The sequence below is a fragment of the Chanodichthys erythropterus genome, chromosome 17 (assembly GCF_024489055.1).
Source record: "Chanodichthys erythropterus isolate Z2021 chromosome 17, ASM2448905v1, whole genome shotgun sequence".
NCBI classification, from domain to species: Eukaryota; Metazoa; Chordata; class Actinopteri; order Cypriniformes; family Xenocyprididae; genus Chanodichthys; species Chanodichthys erythropterus.
This window is the reverse complement of record NC_090237.1, coordinates 41,930,373-41,952,546: the sequence shown is the minus strand read 5'-3', so window position 1 is coordinate 41,952,546 and position 22,174 is coordinate 41,930,373. Positions and strand designations below refer to the sequence as shown.

The 22,174-nt window shown below is 43.9% G+C and overlaps 1 protein-coding gene across 2 annotated transcripts; it reads left to right on the top strand.

Annotated features, from left to right (window-relative positions):
- The first annotated feature begins 5,488 nt into the window (after positions 1-5,488).
- Positions 5,489-20,705, top strand: LOC137005325 (patched domain-containing protein 3-like). Of its 2 annotated transcripts, none has more exons than XM_067366168.1 (5): positions 5,489-6,292; positions 8,165-8,928; positions 16,956-17,083; positions 17,164-17,309; positions 17,381-20,705. In XM_067366168.1, the coding sequence occupies exons 2-5, from the start codon at positions 8,239-8,241 to the stop codon at positions 19,033-19,035; spliced, it is 2,619 nt and encodes an 872-aa protein (XP_067222269.1). In that variant the 5' UTR covers positions 5,489-6,292; positions 8,165-8,238; the 3' UTR covers positions 19,036-20,705. The 2 variants fall into 2 exon arrangements, with proteins under 2 accessions (XP_067222269.1, XP_067222270.1); XM_067366169.1 differs by having other exon boundaries at positions 5,490-5,527.
- Positions 20,706-22,174: the final 1,469 nt, after the last annotated feature.

The window sequence follows — 22,174 nt, the reverse complement described above, 5'->3', positions numbered from 1 at the left end:
CAAGCCGGTCTCCTCCCATGTTCTCGCCACAGGTCAGAGGCACGGAGAGGCCCCGGCTTAGTGTCGGCTTGCTGCGCTACATGCGCTTCTTTTCTCCAGAGAGTCCCTACAAGGCAGACCCTGTCGAGTCCTCCGATATCCCTTCGGCAGCCGACGTGGCGGAGCGTCTGGCGCCAGGCCTATACTCCGTTGTATCCTTGAGAACCGGGTTTAGGCTGGGTTCCATATGTGTGACCCTACGGGGATCCCATATGGTTGGTTCCACGGTTGCTCCTAAACGAAGCCCGTGTCTTTCCCTCTGGGAGAACCTACCCTTCATCGGGTTGGAGTCACCCCAGCTCTTCCATATGTAGCACAGCCCTACAGGGTTAGTCCATATGTACTTCTCCACATAACTCCTTCGGGGAAGGATGTGGCTTCCGCAGCGTTCCTTTCCCAGCGAAGGGTACGCTTTCCCAGCGTTATCCAATAGTCTCACTGAATGGGTTTTGGGGAACAGCAGTGATCGACTCTCTCTGTGTTAGCCCTGTCCCACCATCCTCAGGCAAGGGGGTCCAGGTGGCTTACAACAGAGCGCTGGAAGGGGCAGCTCCTGTGGCGCTTTGGTAGGGATTCCTATTCGTCGGTCTGTCCGACGTACGTCGAACGTGACCGACTGAATGGGAACGTCTCGGTTACAAAGGTAACCCTCGTTCCCTGAAGGAGGGAACGGAGACGTACGTCCCGTCGCCACAGTCGCTGTACCCCGCTGATGCTGCCGCCTATCCGGTTCGGCTCCTCAGCGAAAACCTGAAGATGCAACGCACCTGCTGCTCATTATATACCCGCGCTGCGAGGCGAGCAGCTGATGCATATGATTGCATGCCAATGTGCATTGGCTCGTTTAGTTACACTCGAAGTAGATTGGCCTCTCTAGCGAGATTCCTATTCGTCGGTCTGTCCGACGTACGTCTCCGTTCCCTCCTTCAGGGAACGAGGGTTACCTTTGTAACCGAGACGTTCACAATATTCTTTTAAATAGACTAAAAAATTATGTTGGCATTAGTGGAATTGCATTGTCATGGTTCAAATCATACTTATCTGACCGTTATCAGTTTGTAGTATTAAACAAAGAGATATCATATCAATCACAAGTTAAATATGGAGTACCGCAAGGCTCAGTACTAGGACCGTTGCTTTTCACTCTGTACAGATATCATTAGGAAGCATGGCGTTAGTTTTCATTGTTACGCTGATGATACTCAGCTCTATATTTCTTCACGCCCTGACGAAAATCACCAATTCGCTAAATTAACAGAATGTATAGCTGATATAAAAAACTGGATGACCAGTAATTTCTTACCACTAAATTCAGAAAAAACAGAGATTCTAATTTTTGGACCAAAAACTTCTTCACGTAATAACCTAGAATATTGTCTAACACTTGATGGCTGCTCTGTTAAGTCTTCGTCGTCAGCTAGGAACCTGGGTGTGCTCTTCGATACCAATCTTTCATTTGAAAGCCATGTTACTAGCATCTGTAAAACCGCATTCTTCCATCTTAAAGATAGTTCATGCGTTCATGACCTCAAGGCTAGATTACTGTAATGCTCTGCTGGGTGGTTGTTCTGCTCCCTGATAAATAAACTAAAGCTCATACAAAATGCAGCAGCTAGAGTCCTTACTAGAACTAGGAAGTATGACCATATTAGCCCAGTTCTGTCGTCACTGCATTGGCTTCCTGTTAAACATTGTATAGATTTTAAAATCTTGCTAATTACTTACAAAGCACTAAATGGTTTAGCTCCCCAGTACCTAAGTGAGCAGATTTTCCTGATGCAGATTTTCTCATGATGGCCCCGTCACCCATTTCAAGTGAGGCGGCAGAGGGAATCAAGAAATGTGAACTACATGCAGAACTTGATTCAAAGCCTTGAAGATGAAGGTGACATCACTGCTTTTACATCATCAGTTCTGGTATGGTGCATTCAGTCCAAATTATTATATTTTTTCAAATATGATCTTTCATGCAGTGTGGAATGGAGCTGTGGGGAATCCATAAGTGCATGATAAATAAAGTTGTCTCTCAAAAGAAAGGATCGACTCAGAATCGCCTTTGCCTAAATGTTATCCGCCCACGATCGACCCGCACCACCCTCAATCATCACTTGTTGTGTACATGTTTAAAAAACACGGTGAAATCAAATTCTTTTTGTAAACAAGAGAAATGACCAGTGCGATACAACAGCAGTATAACCTTTAGTTGTTTTCCTGACATTTTACTGACAATTGCTGCTCAAATCTCTGCACATCAACACGGCTGTGCCAGCTAATGTTCGTCATTCTTACTTCTTATTAGTAGAGAAAGGTTGGAGCAAGATTTGTTTTACAAACTGTAATGTTATATCAGTCATTCACGTACTGAGGTGGACAAACGATTGTTCTCTCATCATGTACAACAAACTGAAAAACACTGTGAAATGTCCTGTGCAGATCATCCTTGTGAAGGAGGTTTGCGTTGAATAACTAGTTTTTTCCAGTGTTTCATCATAAGATATGGTAAAATCGACGCTGTTCCTGTCCTTACACTGTGTACAGTCGCTGGAGTTGTAAAGCCTCCGGAGTCGATTGACATAATGGGCGTTTCATTTCTGACACGCTGTGAACAATAGACCAGTAACAACCGACTGGGCCATGTGACCTGTCAGAGCAGAGAGGGCTTGTGGAAAGGTGTGATTTAGTGAGACTGAAGATTTGGATCTCTTCACACTAGTGGAATATAAACGTGTTGTAGGAGACCTCCAAACAAGTTTAAAATAGTAGAATCAGGCACTTTAAAATGTTAGGTATTGTCAGTTCAAGTTCAGGTGTTGTTAACACAAGTAAGGTTGCAGAAAGAGATGTGTGTGTGTGTGTGTGTGTGTGTGTGTGTGTGTGTGTTTTGCAGAAGAAGGGAGCAGCAGTAAGGAGAGGAGGGTTGAAGATGACAGCGAACAGGAGGATAAAACAAGGAGACGCAGAACAAGACAAGATGACCGTCAGCAGGTCATGCAGTGGATTACTGGTCAGGGGCATGTCCCCATTACTTCTGCACAAAGAGAAAAACCTAAAATACATTTTGAATTTGATCATGACTGTCAGCTTCCATATGGTCAGCACAGTTTATGCTTCCCTCTAGTAAATGCATGTTCCTGTGCTGTGACCTTTCCTACACACACCTAGAGACAAACACAGAGTTCCTCGGCATTATGAGGCAGGCTGAGAGCAACAGTAGAGAGGTTGGATTCATGAAATGGATTCCTATTATAGAGTTTACTCACTATAGTGTGTACCCTCTGTAACTGGTATGGCGTTAATAATATGTTAAAGATATAGGGGTCAGTAGCTTTTGGATATTTAACTGTAGTTTATTTTACATGTATATTTTGATATGTATTACAGCAAAAGCAGCTAAGATTGCTGCCAAATTATTCCAAACTAAATTATTCCAAAATAAATTTATTATGCTGTTCAGTCTTTATGCTTGGTGTTTTTATTCATATTTGTTGAAACAAACTCCCATCAAAGCAAGTGCAGTTCTTCGACAGGGATATTAGGATCAGCTGAATTCAGCAGATGTTCAAGAGCCCTCAACTCATCTGAACTCAAAGGACATTCAAATTCTCTGAAATCTTCACAGCCATCGTAAGGAGCTGCTGCGTCCCAGTCTAGATCTGACTCTTCGATGTCCTAAAGGTATAGCAGGCGTTGTGAACACCAGTCAAGATGGCATTCCAGGGACCAGTTTACGACAGGGCCCCGCTCTAACTTCTGGTTTGTAAGAAGATGTGCCACACCGTGATTGGATCTTTGGTGAATGAACATAAATAAATTTTAAATAAAGGGGGACCTTCTGCACCCACCAAAACCAAGGAGAGGACTTCTCATTGGACGACACATTGACTCTAGCCACCAAACTCATTCCTTAGGTTTAGGCAAGGACTGCCATAAAAATTCCTTCAGGACCTCCTGGATAGAGCAGCAGTGACTGAAATAAAGAGAGGCCACAGAGATCTATCTAAATCCATTCATACCTATGTTTGGAGGCCTTAATTTGATCTAAACTGCATCACATCCACTCCATCTTCCTGCAAAGCACAGTTTATGTTAATGGTTACTGACTGCTAAAACAGCAGGTCATGGGACAGACCTGTTAACAGATAAACCAATGCATGGACGATGATTTAACCATTTGGTGTCTATCTGTTCCCTATGATGCCTTTAATAATTTGAAAGAGGTTTGGTAAATAAATAATGCATGGGTAAAATGTTAAAGACACTAATTTAACACTGTTCTTTATGCTATGCAAATGAGTTCCACACTAGGGTGGGCAACACCGGGGCTGCTTCAGATAACAGTAGCCAATCACACTCCAGGATCGGCAAAGCGCCACATTTCAATCTCCTCCTCATCAGAAAGGGATAAATATGTCCCCCGGGTAGACACACCCTTGTTCTGCGTTTCCAACTCGACGGGGAAGGAGACATTAACAGACACTCCACGTCCTGAGTTTCTGACCTGACGAGGAAAGAGACTACAAGATGGTTAAGGTGAAGCTTTTGCGAGCAAAACCTTTTACATTGCTTTCAGCTGCATTCCAGCTGCAAAAGGGCCCCAGCGTTGAGTGACTTCATCTGACCCTTACGGCTCCTACAGCAGCGCAACCTGTGAAGATTCATCTGACCCAGCTGCCCAGTCCATCCTAAAGGACCCTCCTGGCACAACCAAAGTTCAGCATCCTCCAGCCCAGCGTGGCACGACTACTGGATCGCAACTCCGCGCCCTCCCACTGCACTCCACTCTTTTTTTTTGGGGAAATCTGTTATTGATAATGTTAATTGGAAGACTGCTTGTTTAATCCCCCTTAAACATTGTATTAATAATACAACTAAAGAAATAGCCATCTACCCTGTTAAATCATTCATTTCAAGATACTCTGATACTGATGATTTATGGTCTTTCTCTAAAAGTGAGAAAGAGTTGTTGACACGTTTATTTTTTTTATTGTAAAATTATCCAAAGTTAAATACAATTTTACATTAAAGGATATTATTTTGTATTATGAAAATAATGTCAACGAAGGTCTTGAATACATTTATTAATGATTAATTTATTTATATTATTGGCAAAATTTTACATACATAAACAAAACTGCTTAAATTCATCCCCAATATTTAAGGTGTTTATAGTGGAATTTGATTGTTTTATGTCTTCTCTGAAATTGTAAAAAAAATATATAATAATAAATTCATTAACGTTTAAAATATTATGATATAATTTTTGGACCCCTGTTACCAATTATTGTCACAATTTGTATTGCACTATTTCATGCTATGCTATGTTTGCTACTTGTTCTGTCTTTAAAAAATCAAAAAGGGTTTAGGAAAGTCTATCCCTTTAATTGCACTTTGATACTTAACCACTAGAGGGCACATATATTTCCTACTCAGCTCTCCTGTCAGATGCGCACAGGCTGTCACGGTGAACTTCAGAGCTGTGTGAAGAAAAGTAAGTTTATTTCTCATGTTCAAGTAGAAACGAGCACGTTAATGGTTTTGATGTTATTATGATGATGTGATGTTATGATGAAAATCTTGCATGTTTTTATTTGTACAATATGATATCATTCTATGTTGGGAAACTGAAAGTGAAAGTGAGATGTGAAGGCGTAACCCACACTCTGAATGTGTGCTCTGCGTTTAACCCATCTGGTTGGAGCACACACAGTAGGAGTGACGCTATGAGTACTGAACACACACACACACGCCTGAGTGATTTCTGCCTGTCCTAGAATATCTAAAGCAGATGCGCAACAGATCGGAAACCTCGTGACGCGGGGTTGGTTCCACTGCGGCTATAAGATTAATGTGCACTTTTCTCAAATGTCGCTTCTTACCTTTTCTGCTTTGTCTGTTTTCCAAAATACTGCTTTATAATCTATAAAGAAATTAATTTCTGCTTGTTAGCTTGCATTCACTCAGACTGTTGCTCGTAATTCACCGGCGGATGTCATACAGTATCTATAGGCTGCACAGCTGCTCGTACCACCGTATGACTAACATTATTTATATCATTTATTCATAAAAAAACTGAACTCCCAATATATGCTTCAGTGCGGGATATAAAGTCGTGAGAGAGACATAATATTGTCGCCAAGACCGTTCAAGCATTTTCATGACATTTAATTCATAAAAAGACTTTGATTCCCGAGCTGGTTCTGAGGCTCGACTGTCTGTCACTGTTATCCGGCGTGTCGCCATTTCACCACAACCTGTAAGTATGTTTTATTCTTTGGTGATGTGCTTTCCATTTATAGTTTCTATGTAATAGTTATTTTTATGCTGTAGCAAAGACGTAAACAAATACAGTTAGTATTACTAATTCAAACTTATTCGACAAACATCTTTTTAAACCACCAGAGAACTTCGGATGTGGATGTTTGTTGGAGTTCATGAGATCATTGTAAATTATTCTTTGATTAACGCTTTTATGTAGTGTTTACCCACATCTTCTGTGTAAACATGGTTCTTTACTGTAGTAAACCATGATAGTCTTGGTGACTATCTCATAGTTCTGGCCACAGATATTTGGCTACACTCGTTTTATAAAGACAAACATTACGCTTCTATACAGTCAGTAGTGATCACTGTAGATCAGAATCAAATAATGTAGATAAAGAATGTAAATAATCTGTTAGAACGATTATATATATATATATATAGTAGGCTATATGTAGCTTTGTTTCTGTGGTCTTCATATTAATATCCAGTAATTCAGTTTATTTATTTATATAAATACATTTTTTTAAAATAAAAATAGTATGTGAGTACACTAAGTTCTGTTAATAGACAAACACATGTTACTGTTATAAATTAAACAATTACTCTAGATTGGATTGCTTTATAATGTTTTTGTGTGTGTGTGTGTGTGTGTGTGTGTGTGTGTTGTTTTATTGTAGCCTATACTTAAATGTTCAGAGTTATTTTTATTGTAAGAAAAAAGTTATTAAATCTGTTTGGAAGACAACACTTTATTCTAACCTAATTTAATACATGATACATATAGGCTTCCATGATAAAAGCCTCAGCAATTATCTTTAAATGAAAATTTGATACCGTTACATATATAGTTCAAAGTAGGTCTATAAATAATTACATGATTATTAAAAACAGTTTGAAGCAGAAATATTTAAAAACCTTGTGTACTTTTAACTGTCGTTAAGCTAAAACACATTTGAAAAATTTGCATTGCGCCCCTAAAGTTTTTAATGCCTTCTTAAATTTTTCAACTTACGAGCACATGTGCTCCTTGGGAAAAAAGTAAGCGTCAAGCCATGCAAGCCCTAAATACAATATAGCTAGATCCGTAAGATATCGCCCAGCTCTAAAAGAAGATAAAGCACTGAGGCATAAGAAGCAAATGACTTTCTGTTTTATAAAAAACAGCAAAATTTATGTTAAAAATCTCAAAAACAGAAGGAGGATTATTAGTGCTGTTTGGTGGAAATAAAATGTAAAATGTTTAAACGCTAGCTGTAACAGCCATAACAAACATATAATCAGTTTATAACCTCAGCAGCAGTTTGAATTAGTAATAGGAAAATTATTGTTTCAAGTTTTGATGCTTAACTCTGCAGATGGCAGTAAAGATATATAATGTTACGTGGAGTGACTGATTGCGTGTGCAAGAGAGATTTCTTTTTTATTTTATTTATTTATTTATTTATTTTTTTACCTCCAAGACTGAAATGATAGAGGGGTTAGAAACATGAGGCAAAACTGAATGGAGACAGTTGAGAGTTGTAAAGTTACATATGATTAATTTGTGTTACTTTGTGTTAACAATAAACAATACTGCAAAAAAAAAAAAAAAAACTGCTCTTGCAGATCATGTCATCTTATCACCCGCCTCCAGCCCTTAATGTTTCGGCCCCTGATGTGTTTAAATCCTAGAAATGCCCGTGTCTGTAGCAGTTTCACAGAAGGATTGTGATATTCTTTACATCTAATTTGCTCTATTTTCCTCAGTTTCAGACCACACACACATACCATCACCCTTTTCCTGTTTATATTTATGCTATGCAATTGCTCACAGACGTGACCTGTACTTTTGTGGCCAACTTATTAAAGGTTTTTTTTTTTGTAGCTTCACCAGTTTTCAAGGACGATCTGGTGTTGCTGGGGCTGTGCAGGACGGGACTGCTGAAGTGAATCTAGAGGATGGCGAAGTGTAAAACAGACTGCATCGAGAGGCCTCTGTCTCTGGCATTTGAAAAGCTTGGTGGTGTCGTTGGTAGATATCCATGTGTGTTTCTTTTATCAGCTGTATGTGTAGCTGCTTCCCTCGGAGGTGGTTTCATCTTTCTTCAGGAGAGGAAGGCCAATGATATTGAAGACCAGTTTACACCTGTCAATGGACCTGCCAAGTTGGAAAGGGCGATCGTGGTGGAAAATTTCCCACAATCTGAAGAGTTTTCTCAGTTTCGGCTTGTGTCTGAAGGCACTTATGCCTCTTTGATCATCACAGGCTTGCATGGTGAAAATATATTAACTGAAGCTGCTTTTAACGACATCATAGAGCTAGACAGACGAGTGAAAAGTATGAAAGGAAACACTTTTGACAAGCTCTGTGCCAAAACAAAGGGAAGGTGCATGTCAAATGCGGTTTTAGACATTATAAATTACAATGCTACTGAAATCGTTTCTTCAAACATAAAATATCCAGTGAAAAATGGCATGTTTTTGGGAACAACCATCGGCGGTGTGGAGCTAAAGCCAAATAGCTCAGAGCTCACCAGTGCCAAAGCGGTCAGGCTTTTTTATTTCTTAGATGAGAAGAAGACAGAAGAAAACTCTGACTGGCTTGATGGCTTTCTAAAACTCCTCTCAAATGCTACAGAGCAGAAAACGGTAAGTAAAATACATTTTGTGAGTTGTATCTAGACATACTGATACCTAATGACCAGGGTTTGACACCGACAGTGTGTGTGGATTTCAGCAGGGCTTCGTGTAACTCCTTCTAGCCACTTCGGCGGGTTGAATTATATTGTAGTCTTTTAAAAAGGCATTTGAAATAAAAAAACTAATGCAACGTAGTGTTGTCAAAGATTTTTCAATACATATCGATACTAAAATATCTAATACTCAATACTCATTTCCCTCAGAACAGACACACGATACCAGCTGCTCTTGCCCTCTCTCATCTCTCCGACAGCGAGACAACTATTGTGCATAATTTTACTCATTCACACAGATATTGTTCTCACACCCAAAGTGCGTGAGCATAAACCACCTCGTAGTACTAAATTGAGCTCTTTTCGCTGCTTAAACAGTCAAATACACACAAAATAATGTCAAAATGCTGATCTTGGTGAGTATTCACATCAACACAGTCAGCTATGCTTTAAGTCAAGTCACCTTTATTTATATAGCGCTTTTTACAGTGCAGATTGTGTCAGAGCAGCTTTACATTGATAACTGGTACATAATTTGGCTGCACAGCAGCTCTTAAAGAATAGTGTCAATGCAGACAGATCAAAGCACTGTTGAATAAATGTTACTGTTGAATATCAAATGTCAAGTCAAATGTCAAGTGTCCCCAACTAAGCAAGCCAAAGGCGACAGCGGCAACGAACCCAAACTCCAACAGGTGACATCAGGTGGCAAACAAGTGGCAAATAAGTGAATAAGTAAATTAAGTGAATGTAAACAGTTGAGAAAGAAAAAGCATGTGTAACAGTAAAATGGATCTGTGCATCAGGTCTTAAAGTTACAGCAGGTATATTAATATACCTGCTGCTAAATTATGAGATAATATTAAAAGTATCTATATGGCTGAATTTCCCCATGGTATCGATGTCAAAATTGTGGCCAGTGAAAATGCTGAGTTGCTAGTAACTTTGGAAAACCACTAAAAGTTGAATGTCAAGCCCTGTTAATGACCGATGTATGTGCAAATGTACCTGTTACGGTACAGAGACACGGAGGCAGAGGTATAAACAATCCAGGTGAGTTTATTAATAATAAGCAGAGCACTGGGTTATGGTAAGCAGATAATGAGTACTGGAGAGATGAAGGGAATATGATACTGTCCTGATAATGTCTTGCAGATGCAGCTGAAGAGATGGGATGGTTGAAGCTGGCGGAGACACTCACACACACAGGCAGGTAATCACACAAGGAGGACGGGAGACGAAGGAGATGGATGAGACGACTGGAGCAGGTAAGTATGGCGTTAGGAGTCCTTAAGGTTAGCATACATAGGTAGTAGTGCAAACGAGACCGGACAGTGAGTGTGTGTGTGTGGAGAGTCTTTGTAGTGGTGTTGATTGCAGTGCTGATGAGTGGCAGGTGGTGGTGATTAGTACTCCGGTGATTGGGTACGTGGGTATGGCAGTGAGGTGGAACCTGACGTGTCTGTTACAGTACCCCCCCTCCCACGGCCCGCTCCTGAGGGCCGCGGACCCCGACGTCGTGGTGGTCTTCCTCTCGGGCGTGGGGCAGGTCTGTCAGGGTGATTGGTATGGAAGTTCTGTAATAGGATAGGATCAAGGATATCATTCTTGGGGACCCATGAGCGTTCCTCGGGACCATAGCCTTCCCAGTCGACGGGGTATTCCAGCTGACCACCACGGCGCCGGGAATCCAGGATTTCGTGAACCACGTAGGCTGTGCCGTCCTCCAGGATGAGTGGAAGGGGGGGCTCGGCGGCTGCCACGTCAGGTTCTGTGGAGGGAACAACAGAAGGGTGGTGAGGCTTGAGCAGTGATACGTGGAATGTGGGATGGATTCTACTATACTGTGCTGGGAGTTGAAGACGGTAGGTGACGGGGTTGATCTGCCGGATGATGGGGAACGGGCCAATGAAGCGGGGACTCAGCTTCTTGCAGGGCAGACGCATCCTGATGTCCCGGGTGGACAGCCAGACCTTCTGCCGCGGTTGGTAGACGGGAGCTTCGGAGCGCCGAAGGTCGGCTGTCATCTTGCGTCTGCGCAGGGCTCTCTGCAGTTGGTGATGAGCTGAGTCCCAAACCCTCTCGCTCTCCCGGAACCAGTAGTCGACTGCGGGGACGTTGGAAGGTTCCCCATCCCAGGGGAACAGTGGGGGTTGGTAGCCGAGTACGCACTGGAAGGGTGTCAGTCCAGTTGTGGCTTGGCGGAGGGAGTTCTGTGCGTACTCGGCCCAACCCAGGTACTGGTTCCAGGAGTTCTGGTGGCCGTGACAGAAGGTACGCAGGAAGCGGCCTATCTCCTGGATCTTGCGTTCCGTCTGCCCGTTCGACTGAGGATGGTATCCGGATGACAGGCTGACGGTCACACCCAGGAGGGAGAAGATGGCTTTCCAGACGTGGGAGACGAACTGGGGTCCTCTGTCGGAGACTATATCTTCAGGTATTCCATAATGACGAAAAACATGATTAAACATCAACTTAGCAGTTGCCATGGCGGTAGGTAGACCCTCCAGGGGTATCAGGCGGCAGGACTTTGAGAAGCGGTCTACCACCACCAGGATGCAGGTGTTACCGTCAGACTCAGGGAGATCTGTGACGAAGTCCACTCCCAGGTGTGACCAGGGTCTCTCAGGAACGGGCAGAGGTAGGAGCTTGCCGGTGGGAAGATGGCGTGGGCTCTTAGAGATGGCGCACTCCCTGCAGCCCTGCACGTACCTTCTGACATCGTTGGCCATGTTGGGCCACCAGAAGCGTTGTTTGAGCAACGAGAGGGTCTCATTGACCCCCGGGAGACCAGTGCCAAGTGATGAGTGGGTATTGTGCAGCAGTGGAGTGCGACGTGCCCGGGTGACGTATTGCAAGCCTTGGGGGCAACCCGGCGGAGTGCGTGTGGAGGCATTGGAGGAGGGTGTGGTTTCTTCGGACCACTGGATGGGATTCACGAAGATGGACTCCGGCAGGATTGTTTCAGGGTCTTCAGGCTTTTCCTCCGGGGAATGGAGGCGAGACAGAGCGTCAGCTTTGGTATTTTTAGAACCAGGGCGGTAGGAAATAGAGAAATTGAACCTTGAGAAAAACATGGCCCAGCGAGCTTGGCGAGGGTTGAGTCTTTTGGCAGCTTTTAGATATTCCAGGTTTTTGTGATCAGTGAGAACTTGGAATGGATGAGTAGCCCCCTCCAACCAATGCCTCCACTCCTCGAGGGCAAGCTTGACGGCCAGGAGTTCGCGGTCACCGATGTCGTAATTGACCTCCGCCGGGTTGAGCTTGCGGGAGAAGAAGGCGCATGGATGGAGTCTACTAGGTGTCCCCTGCTGCTGTGAAAGAACCGCTCCCACTCCGGTGGTGGAGGCGTCCACTTCCACGATGAATGGGAGCTCTGGATTAGGGTGGACGAGGAGGGGAGCGGTGGTGAAGGCTCTTTTAAGGGTCTCGAAGGCGTTGGTGGCTTGTTGGGACCAGGACAGAGACTTGGGCTGGTTACGGAGTAGGTTGGTTAATGGACTGACGATGGTGCTGTAGTTCTTGATAAAACCGGCGGTAGAAGTTGGAGAAACCTAGGAAGCGTTGGAGTTCTTTGATTGAAGATGGAGTGGGCCAGGACTGAATGGTGGAGACCTTCCCCTCGTCCATCCGGATGCCACTGTGATCTATTACGTACCCCAGGAATTGGACAGAGGGCTGGTGAAAGGAGCACTTCTCAGCTTTGAGGAAGAGGTGGAATTGCCGTAGGCGTTGGAGGACCTCCGCAACGTGGTGGCGATGTTCGGCCAAGCTCCGGGAGTAGATGAGGATGTCGTCTATATACACCAGAACGAACTTGTGGAGAAACTCCCGGAGCACCTCGTGTATGAAATCCTGGAATACGGAGGGGGCGTTGACCAGGCCATACGGCATAACAAGATATTCGTAGTGTCCGGTGGGCGTGACAAAGGCGGTCTTCCACTCATCCCCCTCGCGTATCCGGATGAGGTTGTACGCGCTGCGGAGGTCCAGCTTAGTGAACACAGTGGCACCACGGAGATGTTCCAGGGCCGCTGGGACGAGGGGAAGCGGGTAGCGGAATTTGATGGTGATTTTGTTGAGGGCACGGTAATCAATGCAGGGCCTCAAGCCTCCGTCCTTCTTCGCCACAAAAAAGAAGCTTGAAGCAGCAGGGGAAGTAGACGGGCGGATGTAACCTTGGTTGAGGGCCTCTTTGATGTATTCCTCCATGGCCTTCTCCTCCGGTATTGACAGGGGGTAAATGCGTCCCCTGGGCACTGGTTCACCCGGTAGCAGATCGATGGCACAGTCCCATGGCCGGTGTGGAGGAAGCTTGGAGGCGCGTTGCGGGCAGAAAACGTCACTGAAGGGGGCGTAGTCCGGGGGAACATCCACGGAGCGTTTTTCGACAGGGCTTTCGATAGAGGTTGCATTCATGGAGAGAGACTTGGAGAATGGAGACTTTGGAACAGGAAGCGTTGGGAAGCAATCTGGAAAGCAGTGGTCGCCCCACTTCAGGACTTCGCCTGAAGTGTTGTTCGAGCCACGGGCGCCCTAGAACCACGTCAGCGGTGGACTCCTCCAGAACCAGCAGATGAATCTTTTCAGAGTGTAGAATACCCACGCTGAGTTGAAGTGGTCCCACACAATGACGGATGTGCTTACGGCTCAGGGGTTTGCCCGTGATGGAGTGGATTTGATAGCTAACCGGAGACGGGGAGATCTTGAGCTTGAGTTGTCGACAGAGGGCGCCGGAGATGAAATTTCCTGCAGACCCTGAGTCGAGGAGCGCCACCACTGGAACAGAGGTATTTGCAGCAGTAAGGATTACAACAGTTGTGAGTGGTTTCATTTTATGAATGGAAGGGAAAATCGCACTCACCACGGGCCGAGGAGGACGGGTTGGGCATGTGGAGAGAACATGCCCCGGAGATCCACAATATAGACAGAACTTATGAGTCAATCTTCTTTGTCTTTCATTGGAAGTTAGACGGGAATGGTCGATTAGCATTGGTTCGGTGGCTGGTTCTGGGGAGCTGACGGGTTCAGACCAGCGGAGGAGGTTGGTGGCAGGTGACTGGCCCTGGTGCTCGAGGAGACACGACTGCATACGAGAACCCACGCGGATGGCGAGTTGGATGAAGCGTTCAAGTCCCATTGAGTCCTCGTATGCAGCGAGATGCAGCCGCACGTTGGGTTCCAATCCTTGACGGAAAGAAGTTGTGACGAGCAGGGCGGGCGAGAGCCGTGAGGGAACGGCGCGAGGCCGGTGACGCGAGTGATAATGAGCGTCACCTGCGAGGCGTGCCGGCCTCGAGTCTCTCACGGAGGAGCTCCGGAGGCATAAAAGGAGGAGCGACTACAACGAAGGACGAGAGAGGACCAGGCCTGGACTTTATTTTATGGTTTATTATGTTTGTGTGGCCGGCAGACGTCCGCGAGGGTCTGCCGGCATTACTTTCGTTTTGTTCTTTGTTTATTTTACATTAAAGTTTTGTTGAACGTTAAAAAAAAAAAAAAAATAAAAAAAAAAAATAAACATAGAACAAAACGAAAGTAATGCCGGCAGACCCTCGCGGACGTCTGCCGGCCACACAAACATAATAAAACATAAAATAAAGTCCAGGCCTGGTCCTCTCTCGTCCTTCACTGATGTCGCTCCTCCTTTTATGCCTCCGGAGCTCCTCCGTGAGAGACTCGAGGCCGGCACGCCTCGCAGGTGACGCTCATTATCACTCGCGTCACCGGCCTCGCGCCGTTCCCTCACGGCTCTCGCCCGCCCTGCTCGTCACATACCCCCAACGCCCCTCGCAGGCCGGGGGGTACCTCCGAGACTGCGCTTTACTCCCCCCCGGGGCCTGTCTCGGCGGCCGCAGCACCTGGGGGTAAGGACAGACGAGACGAGAGAAAGGAGACGGAAGCAAGGGGAGCGACAGGACGAGAGAGGGGAGAGAGGAAAAAGAAAGAAAAAAAAAATGCTGGGTCCGGCTCCCAGACACACTGCCGCTCGGTCCTCAGCCTGCCAAGAGGCTCTTCTTCGCGGTGCCATGCGGTGGCACTGGACGCTCGGTGGACGGCCCGATCCTCGACCGCCTCCTGGCGGCCGGCGATGGCTCCTCCGACTGAGGGCAGCCGGCAGCGAGTCCCCCGTCCCCTGCTCCTCCCCTTCATGGCGGACGGCAGCAGGCTCCGGCCCACGGCAGACGGCGGCGACTCCTCCGCTCCCTCCAGGTCCAGGACGGCAGCCACCCCACCTCGTCCCAGGAGCACGGCATCCGGGTCTCCGTCCCACCTTTCACAAGGCTCCAGCACCACCGCCTCGGGCAGCCTTTCGCGGTCTTCACTTCCGCGCTGCCCGAACTCCGCAGCACCGCGATCCCCCTCAGCAGCGAGGGCTCTCCGACAGCATGTCCCTCCTTCCTCCCGGGTTTCGGCACCAATGTAACACAGTTCGTAAATGTGGGAAGAAGGAGGCGGGAACCGGCGAACATTCAACGTAACTTTTAATTCAAAATAAACATAGAACAAAACGAAAGTAATGCCGGCAGACCCTCGCGGACGTCTGCCGGCCACACAAACATAATAAAACATAAAATAAAGTCCAGGCCTGGTCCTCTCTCGTCCTTCACTGATGTCGCTCCTCCTTTTATGCCTCCGGAGCTCCTCCGTGAGAGACTCGAGGCCGGCACGCCTCGCAGGTGACGCTCATTATCACTCGCGTCACCGGCCTCGCGCCGTTCCCTCACGGCTCTCGCCCGCCCTGCTCGTCACAGAAGTGATGAGGGCTTGTTCATTCCATCCGCTGGTGGCGGCTAGCGTTCGGAACTGCAAGGCATAATCATTCACAGAGAGATTTCTTTGCTTTAGATTGTAGAGTTTCTCACCAGTAGAAGAATCCTTCAGAGGTTTCCCGAAGACCTCACGGAAGTGAGAGACGAACGCCGAATATGATTGTACAACAGGGCCTTTTTGAGTCCACAGGGAATCTGCCCATTGCAGGGCCTTACCTTGCAGTTGCGAAATGATGAACGCAATTTTTGCTGTGTCGGAAGTGTAGAGGTGCGGCTGCATCTCCAGGACCAGTTCACATTGGAGAAGGAATCCGCTGCATTCCTCCGCCGATCCTGAGTAGGGCGCCGGTTTGGCCATGGGACTGGAGGTGAATGCTGGAGAAGGAGAGGTGACAGAAGGTGCGGAAGCTGAAGTGGTGGATATTGATGGTGAGGATGGCTGTGGTGTGAGTGCTCGGCGCAGTGCGTCCACGAGCTCTTGAAATGGGTCGTTGGTGCTCATGCTGTAAAGTTGTTAAGGTCCGGTCTTCTGTTACGGTACAGAGACACGGAGGCAGAGGTATAAACAATCCAGGTGAGTTTATTAATAATAAGCAGAGCACTGGGTTATGGTAAGCAGATAATGAGTACTGGAGAGATGAAGGGAATATGATACTGTCCTGATAATGTCTTGCAGATGCAGCTGAAGAGATGGGATGGTTGAAGCTGGCGGAGACACTCACACACACAGGCAGGTAATCACACAAGGAGGACGGGAGACGAAGGAGATGGATGAGACGACTGGAGCAGGTAAGTATGGCGTTAGGAGTCCTTAAGGTTAGCATACATAGGTAGTAGTGCAAACGAGACCGGACAGTGAGTGTGTGTGTGTGGAGAGTCTTTGTAGTGGTGTTGATTGCAGTGCTGATGAGTGGCAGGTGGTGGTGATTAGTACTCCGGTGATTGGGTACGTGGGTATGGCAGTGAGGTGGAACCTGACGTGTCTGTTACAGTACCTCATATGACATTAATATAATCATCTCCAAAAGTCATTTGTACAGCAATTGAAATATACCAAAATAATGAACTGAATGCCATGTCCTGTCGTAATTTATAATAATTAGTTCTGCATTGTGAATCCACTCAATGAAACACATTTATGTATACAGTAATTATACAGTAATTAACAGTGTTTTATTACTGTATTTTTTCTTCTTCTTCATTTCTACAGGTCCATGTGTCTTACTTTACATCAGTATCAAGACAAAATGAGCTCGAGACCAATTCAGACTCCATCATCCCCCTCTTCTCTGTTACGTATTCCCTGGCCATTACCATTTCAATTCTGTCCTGTTCAAGGTATAAAGACTTAAAAATAATCACATTATCACATGTGTCTCTCACTAGCTATGTCATTTATCCCTGGTCTGCTTCCACAGGTTAGACAGTGTCAGGACGAAGGTGTGGGTGGCCGCGTTCGGCGTCGTCTCCGCTGGTTTGGCCGTGTTGGCCAGCTTTGGACTGCTGCTGTTCTGCGGGATGCCGTTTGCCATGACCGTGGCCTCAGCCCCCTTTCTGATCCTTGGTAGATGTCATTAATTTCATCACCTAGTAGGTGTCTCACAGCTGAGGCTCACTGTCTCTGTTTTCCTCCAGGTATTGGTGTAGATGACATGTTCATTATGATCTCCTGCTGGCAGAAGACTGAAGTTAATAAAGCTGTGGAGGTTCGTTTAGCAGAAACGTATAAAGAGGCCGGCGTGTCCATCACTATCACCACGCTGACAGATGTGATGGCTTTCTACATCGGTCTCATGACGCCCTTCCGCTCAGTCCAGTCTTTCTGCATGTACACCAGCACAGCTCTTCTGTTCTGCTACATCTTCAACATCACCTTCTTCGGCGCGTGTCTCGCACTCAACGGACGGAGAGAGAAAGGCAACAGGCACTGGCTGACCTGCATGAGAGTCCCAGAAGCCACCGGTGATGATGGAGGTTGTTGTGTCGGTGGGGCGTATGATAAAATCACACAGAAGGAATTCGAAATGCCAGTGGATTCATTCTTTAAAAAGTATTACGGCCCTTTTCTGACGAGAGCGTGGGTTAAGACGCTCGTGTGTGTGATCTATGCCGGGTATTTGGCAGTGAGTATCTATGGATGCTTCCAAATGCAGGAAGGTCTAGATCTGAAACATTTAGCAGCAGACGGCTCATATGTTGGTAGTTACTATGACAAAGAAGATGAATTCTTCTCTTCCTACGGTCCCAATGTCATGTTAGTTATAAAGGATGAAGAATTTCAGTACTGGAACCCAACTGCTCGCGAAAGTCTCGACTTGTGTTTGGAAAACTTTCAGAATCTGACAATGGCTCGTTCAGGCATTCCGCCTGTTTCTTGGCTGAATTCATACATGCAGTTTGGACAGAGAGCAGGTGTCAATTTAGACGATGAAATGCAATTCAAACGCTATTTAACTGCATTTCTTAATCAGTCTGGATTTAGTCGAGATGTTAATTTCACTAACAGTCAAATTCATGCATCACGAATGTTCATTCCGACTGTGAACATCCGCACAGCGATCGATGAGAAGAACATGCTGAACGCATTTAGAGATACCGCAGAAAAATGTGGGAAGCTGCAGACGCCCGTTGATCTGATAGTGTACCACGCTGCTTTCATCTATTTCGACCAGTATGCCGTCATCATCAGCAATACAATCCAAAACTTAGTGGTCGCTACATGTGTGATGTTAGTCATTTCACTCCTGTTGATCCCAAACCCTCTCTGCTCTCTCTGGGTGACTATTTCTATCGCATCTGTCATTGTGGGAGTGGCCGGATTCATGGCATTGTGGGATGTTAGTTTAGACTCCGTTTCTATGATTAATCTTGTGATTTGTATCGGGTTTTCTGTCGACTTCTCTGCTCACATATGCTATGCTTTTGTGTCAAGTGAAAAATCCTCAGCGAATGAGAAAGCCACGGATGCCCTCACTAAACTGGGCTATCCCATCATTCAGGGGGCCGTGTCCACTATCGCAGGAGTGGTGGTGCTCTCGACTGCCAAAAGCTACATCTTCAGGACCTTCTTCAAAATCATGTTCTTAGTCATTCTGTTTGGGGCCATCCATGGCCTTGTGTTCATACCGGTGTTCCTGACCTTCCTCAGCGCTTGTAGTAGCAGTCAGGAAAAAAACAAAACAAATCTTCCGACGCAAAACGACATGACTGCTTTTACTCACCATTCACTTGTGAGCCAGAATGAGTCTGCTGATCCTGACTGTTACTTTTCTGAAAAAATTCACCTGTAGAATTTATTATTCAAGGTGAATTTCTCAATATACTATTGTGCTCTAGCATTTTGTGTATTTAATCAAGTTTATCTTTTTATTTTCATCCTTGTTATCAGTATTATTATCATCCTTGTTATCAGTATTATTTTCAATGCAGTTCTGTTTAATTTGCACATCTATACTAACACAACTTCACTTTTGTAATCCAGCTACGCTCAAGTACATTGATTAAACCACATTACTAAACATTGGGAATTTATGTTTGGAATTAAAAGAACTTGATCTCAGCATGACTGTCACTGAAGTGAAAGAGTGAGTAATTTATGACAGTATTTGCACGAATGCATAAACACCTCTGCCGCTTATATTCTCTGCTGTCTCTGCTTGTTGGCAGTGTAAGGGTAAATAAAAAACTGGTGCTTCATATTAGGACAGTGTTTTCTTTATTTAAAACACAATGTGTGTAAAGGTCTTGTGTGTTTGAGGAGAAGAGTGTCTTTGTCTTGTATTTGCTGTCAGTCATTGCCAATACAGCCTGTGCGTAACACTTTGTCTTTTATAACAAGCTTTTGGTCAAATATATTAAACAACAGTAAAAATAAAGTGCCCACATATAGCTATAATAACCTTTGTGACCTGTAAGTTGATAACTTGCACTTACTGCCTCACACATCTAGAAATGTAAAACATTCACTGGTGAAACACCTCCTAACTCCATTTGAGCTTGATTTTGGTAAAATGTTAATAATATAACACATAAGTGTTATACAACAAGGTTATGGAGTCAATTTAAAGCCATATATTGTTGCAAAAGAATAAAGTATAGGAAAATAAAGTATTGATCAAAAAAAAAAAAAAATTGCAAAAGAAAAATAAAGTAGTACAAAAATAAAGATATAATTAATTGCAAAAATCAATGATCCTGTTTTATCTCTGCAACATGTTTTCCATGGTCACACCTACTCATTCATTTGCAACGCTCCTTTTATTCTGTGTTTCAGTCAAGTGTGATCTCATGATTTATTATTAGCCATAGTCTACTCGCTAACGTGAACTATCTGAGATAGCCAGCATCTGCTGTTCTTTTCTGTGTTTATTGTTTCATTTTGTTAAATAAATGTGTATTACCAGTGTTTGCTTAAGTTAAAGAAGTTAGGGATCAGTTAAAGTCTTTGAGGATACTCCTGAAATAGCAGCACCTGCTGTTTATTTCTCTCATTGTGCAGACTCCTGTATGTCACTGTAATCGACTTTACCTTCATTACAATCGTCATCCATCAAAACTCTATTAACAACACTGGTTTTCTTTCTTTCTTTATCTAAGTGAGAGATTTTCTTGATTTTTGATTTTCGTGATTGTGAAAAATGTCGCCATTGTAGATTATTTATGCTGAATCGAGAACTGTAACAGAAGCTCACATCATCGTTCAGGGAAAAACTGGACGGTGTAATACAATTTTCACCTTTTCTACGTGTAAACACACTGAGGGAAGCCGGCTGAGGAGGTGACGGGAAGACGCCGTATAGCAAATCTAATAATGTCACTGATTGAACCCACTGGCAATAAAATAATCCCACAGCTGAGTGTTTTTGAAAGCGTTGTGTTTCGTTTGGTTCAGTAATTAACATTATATTTGCTAGTATGACTCTCAGTCGGTTTGAGAATGAGCAGAAGGGTCAATATCACTATAAAGTGCCTTTTAGTCCTCATCAGAATCGCTCGGTCATCATGAATGTGATGCAAAATAATTCAGTTCTGAGCTTTGATTAGAAATGGCCAAACATTTACACACAATGATAACTCTCTTGAAATGTGTTTTTCTCATTTTATACCATTTCCTTTGATTGGATGTGTGCGGTTTTGGCATGTCAACATTTGTGTGATTTCTTTATAAAGTGAAGAGAGCCAGTTAATATTGCTGCAAAGTTTGACCAGATATCTTTGTTGATAGACGTTATTTACAAAAGAAAGTGCAACTATTGCATATTTTATAGGGAAACAAATATTTTCAGTAGTTTCATTATTATCAGAAGACTTTAATTAAAATGTATTGTTGAGAAAAGGACCAAGTATCTTACTGAAAATCTACATTTTATAATCACTATGCAATGAAAATATCTTTAAACTACTTTGATTTTGTCTATGACAGGGTGGACATGTTTTATGGTTTGCTCGTATGTTGTCTGATCGCAGTTAATTTATAAAAATGTTTAATTGTTTAATTTTGTGATTTTAACTTCTGCTTTAAAAAGCATTTTTTAGATTGTAATGTTCTAATGTTCTTAACTATAAAAGGTACTACAGCTGCCAAACAAAACCAGAGAGAAATATATTCATATATTTTAAAGCAATCTAATTAAACATTAACACACACACACACACACACACACACACACACACACACACACACACACACACACACACACCATTCAAAAGTGTGGAACCACTAAGATTTTTAATGTTTTTAAAAGAAGTTTCGTCTGCTCACCAAGGCTACATTTATTTAATTAAAAATACAGTAAAAAAAACAGTAATATTGTGAAATATTATTACAATTTAAAATAACTGTTTTCTATTTGAATATATTTCACAAAGTAATTTATTCCTGTGATCAAAGCTGAATTTTCAGCATCATTACTCCAGTCTTCAGTGTCACATGATCCTTCAGAAATCATTCTGATATGCTGATCTGCTGCTCAAGAAACATTTAATGTGTACAATTGTACAAAATATTTGAGTACCATATTTTTTTTTCAGGATTATTTGATGAATAGAAAGTTCAAAAGAACAGTGTTTATCTGAAATCTAATCTTTTGTAACATTATAAATGTCTTTACTGCCACTTTTGATTGATTTAATGCATCCTTGCTGAATAAAAGTATTAATTTCTTTAATTTCTTTTCAAAAAAATTAAAATAAAAATTCTTACTGACCCCAAACTTTTGAACGGTAGTGTATAATGCTACAGAAGCTTTGTATTTCAGATAAATGCTGTTCTTTTGAACTTTCTATTCAGGGAATCCTGAAAAAAAAAAAAGTACACAACTGTTTTCAACATTGAAAATAATCATAAATGTTTCAGCTTTGCCATCACAGGAATAAATTACTTTGTAAAATATTTTCAAAAGTTATTTTAAATTGTAATAATATTTCACA

Excerpts from the sequence above, each read along its gene's own strand:
- LOC137005325 (XM_067366168.1), top strand. The coding sequence starts at position 8,239 with ATGGCGAAGTGTAAAACAGACTGCATCGAGAGGCCTCTGTCTCTGGCA. Across the intron at positions 8,929-16,955 it reads ATGCTACAGAGCAGAAAACG|GTCCATGTGTCTTACTTTAC; the intron begins GTAAGTAAAATA and ends TCATTTCTACAG. Across the intron at positions 17,084-17,163 it reads TCAATTCTGTCCTGTTCAAG|GTTAGACAGTGTCAGGACGA; the intron begins GTATAAAGACTT and ends CTGCTTCCACAG.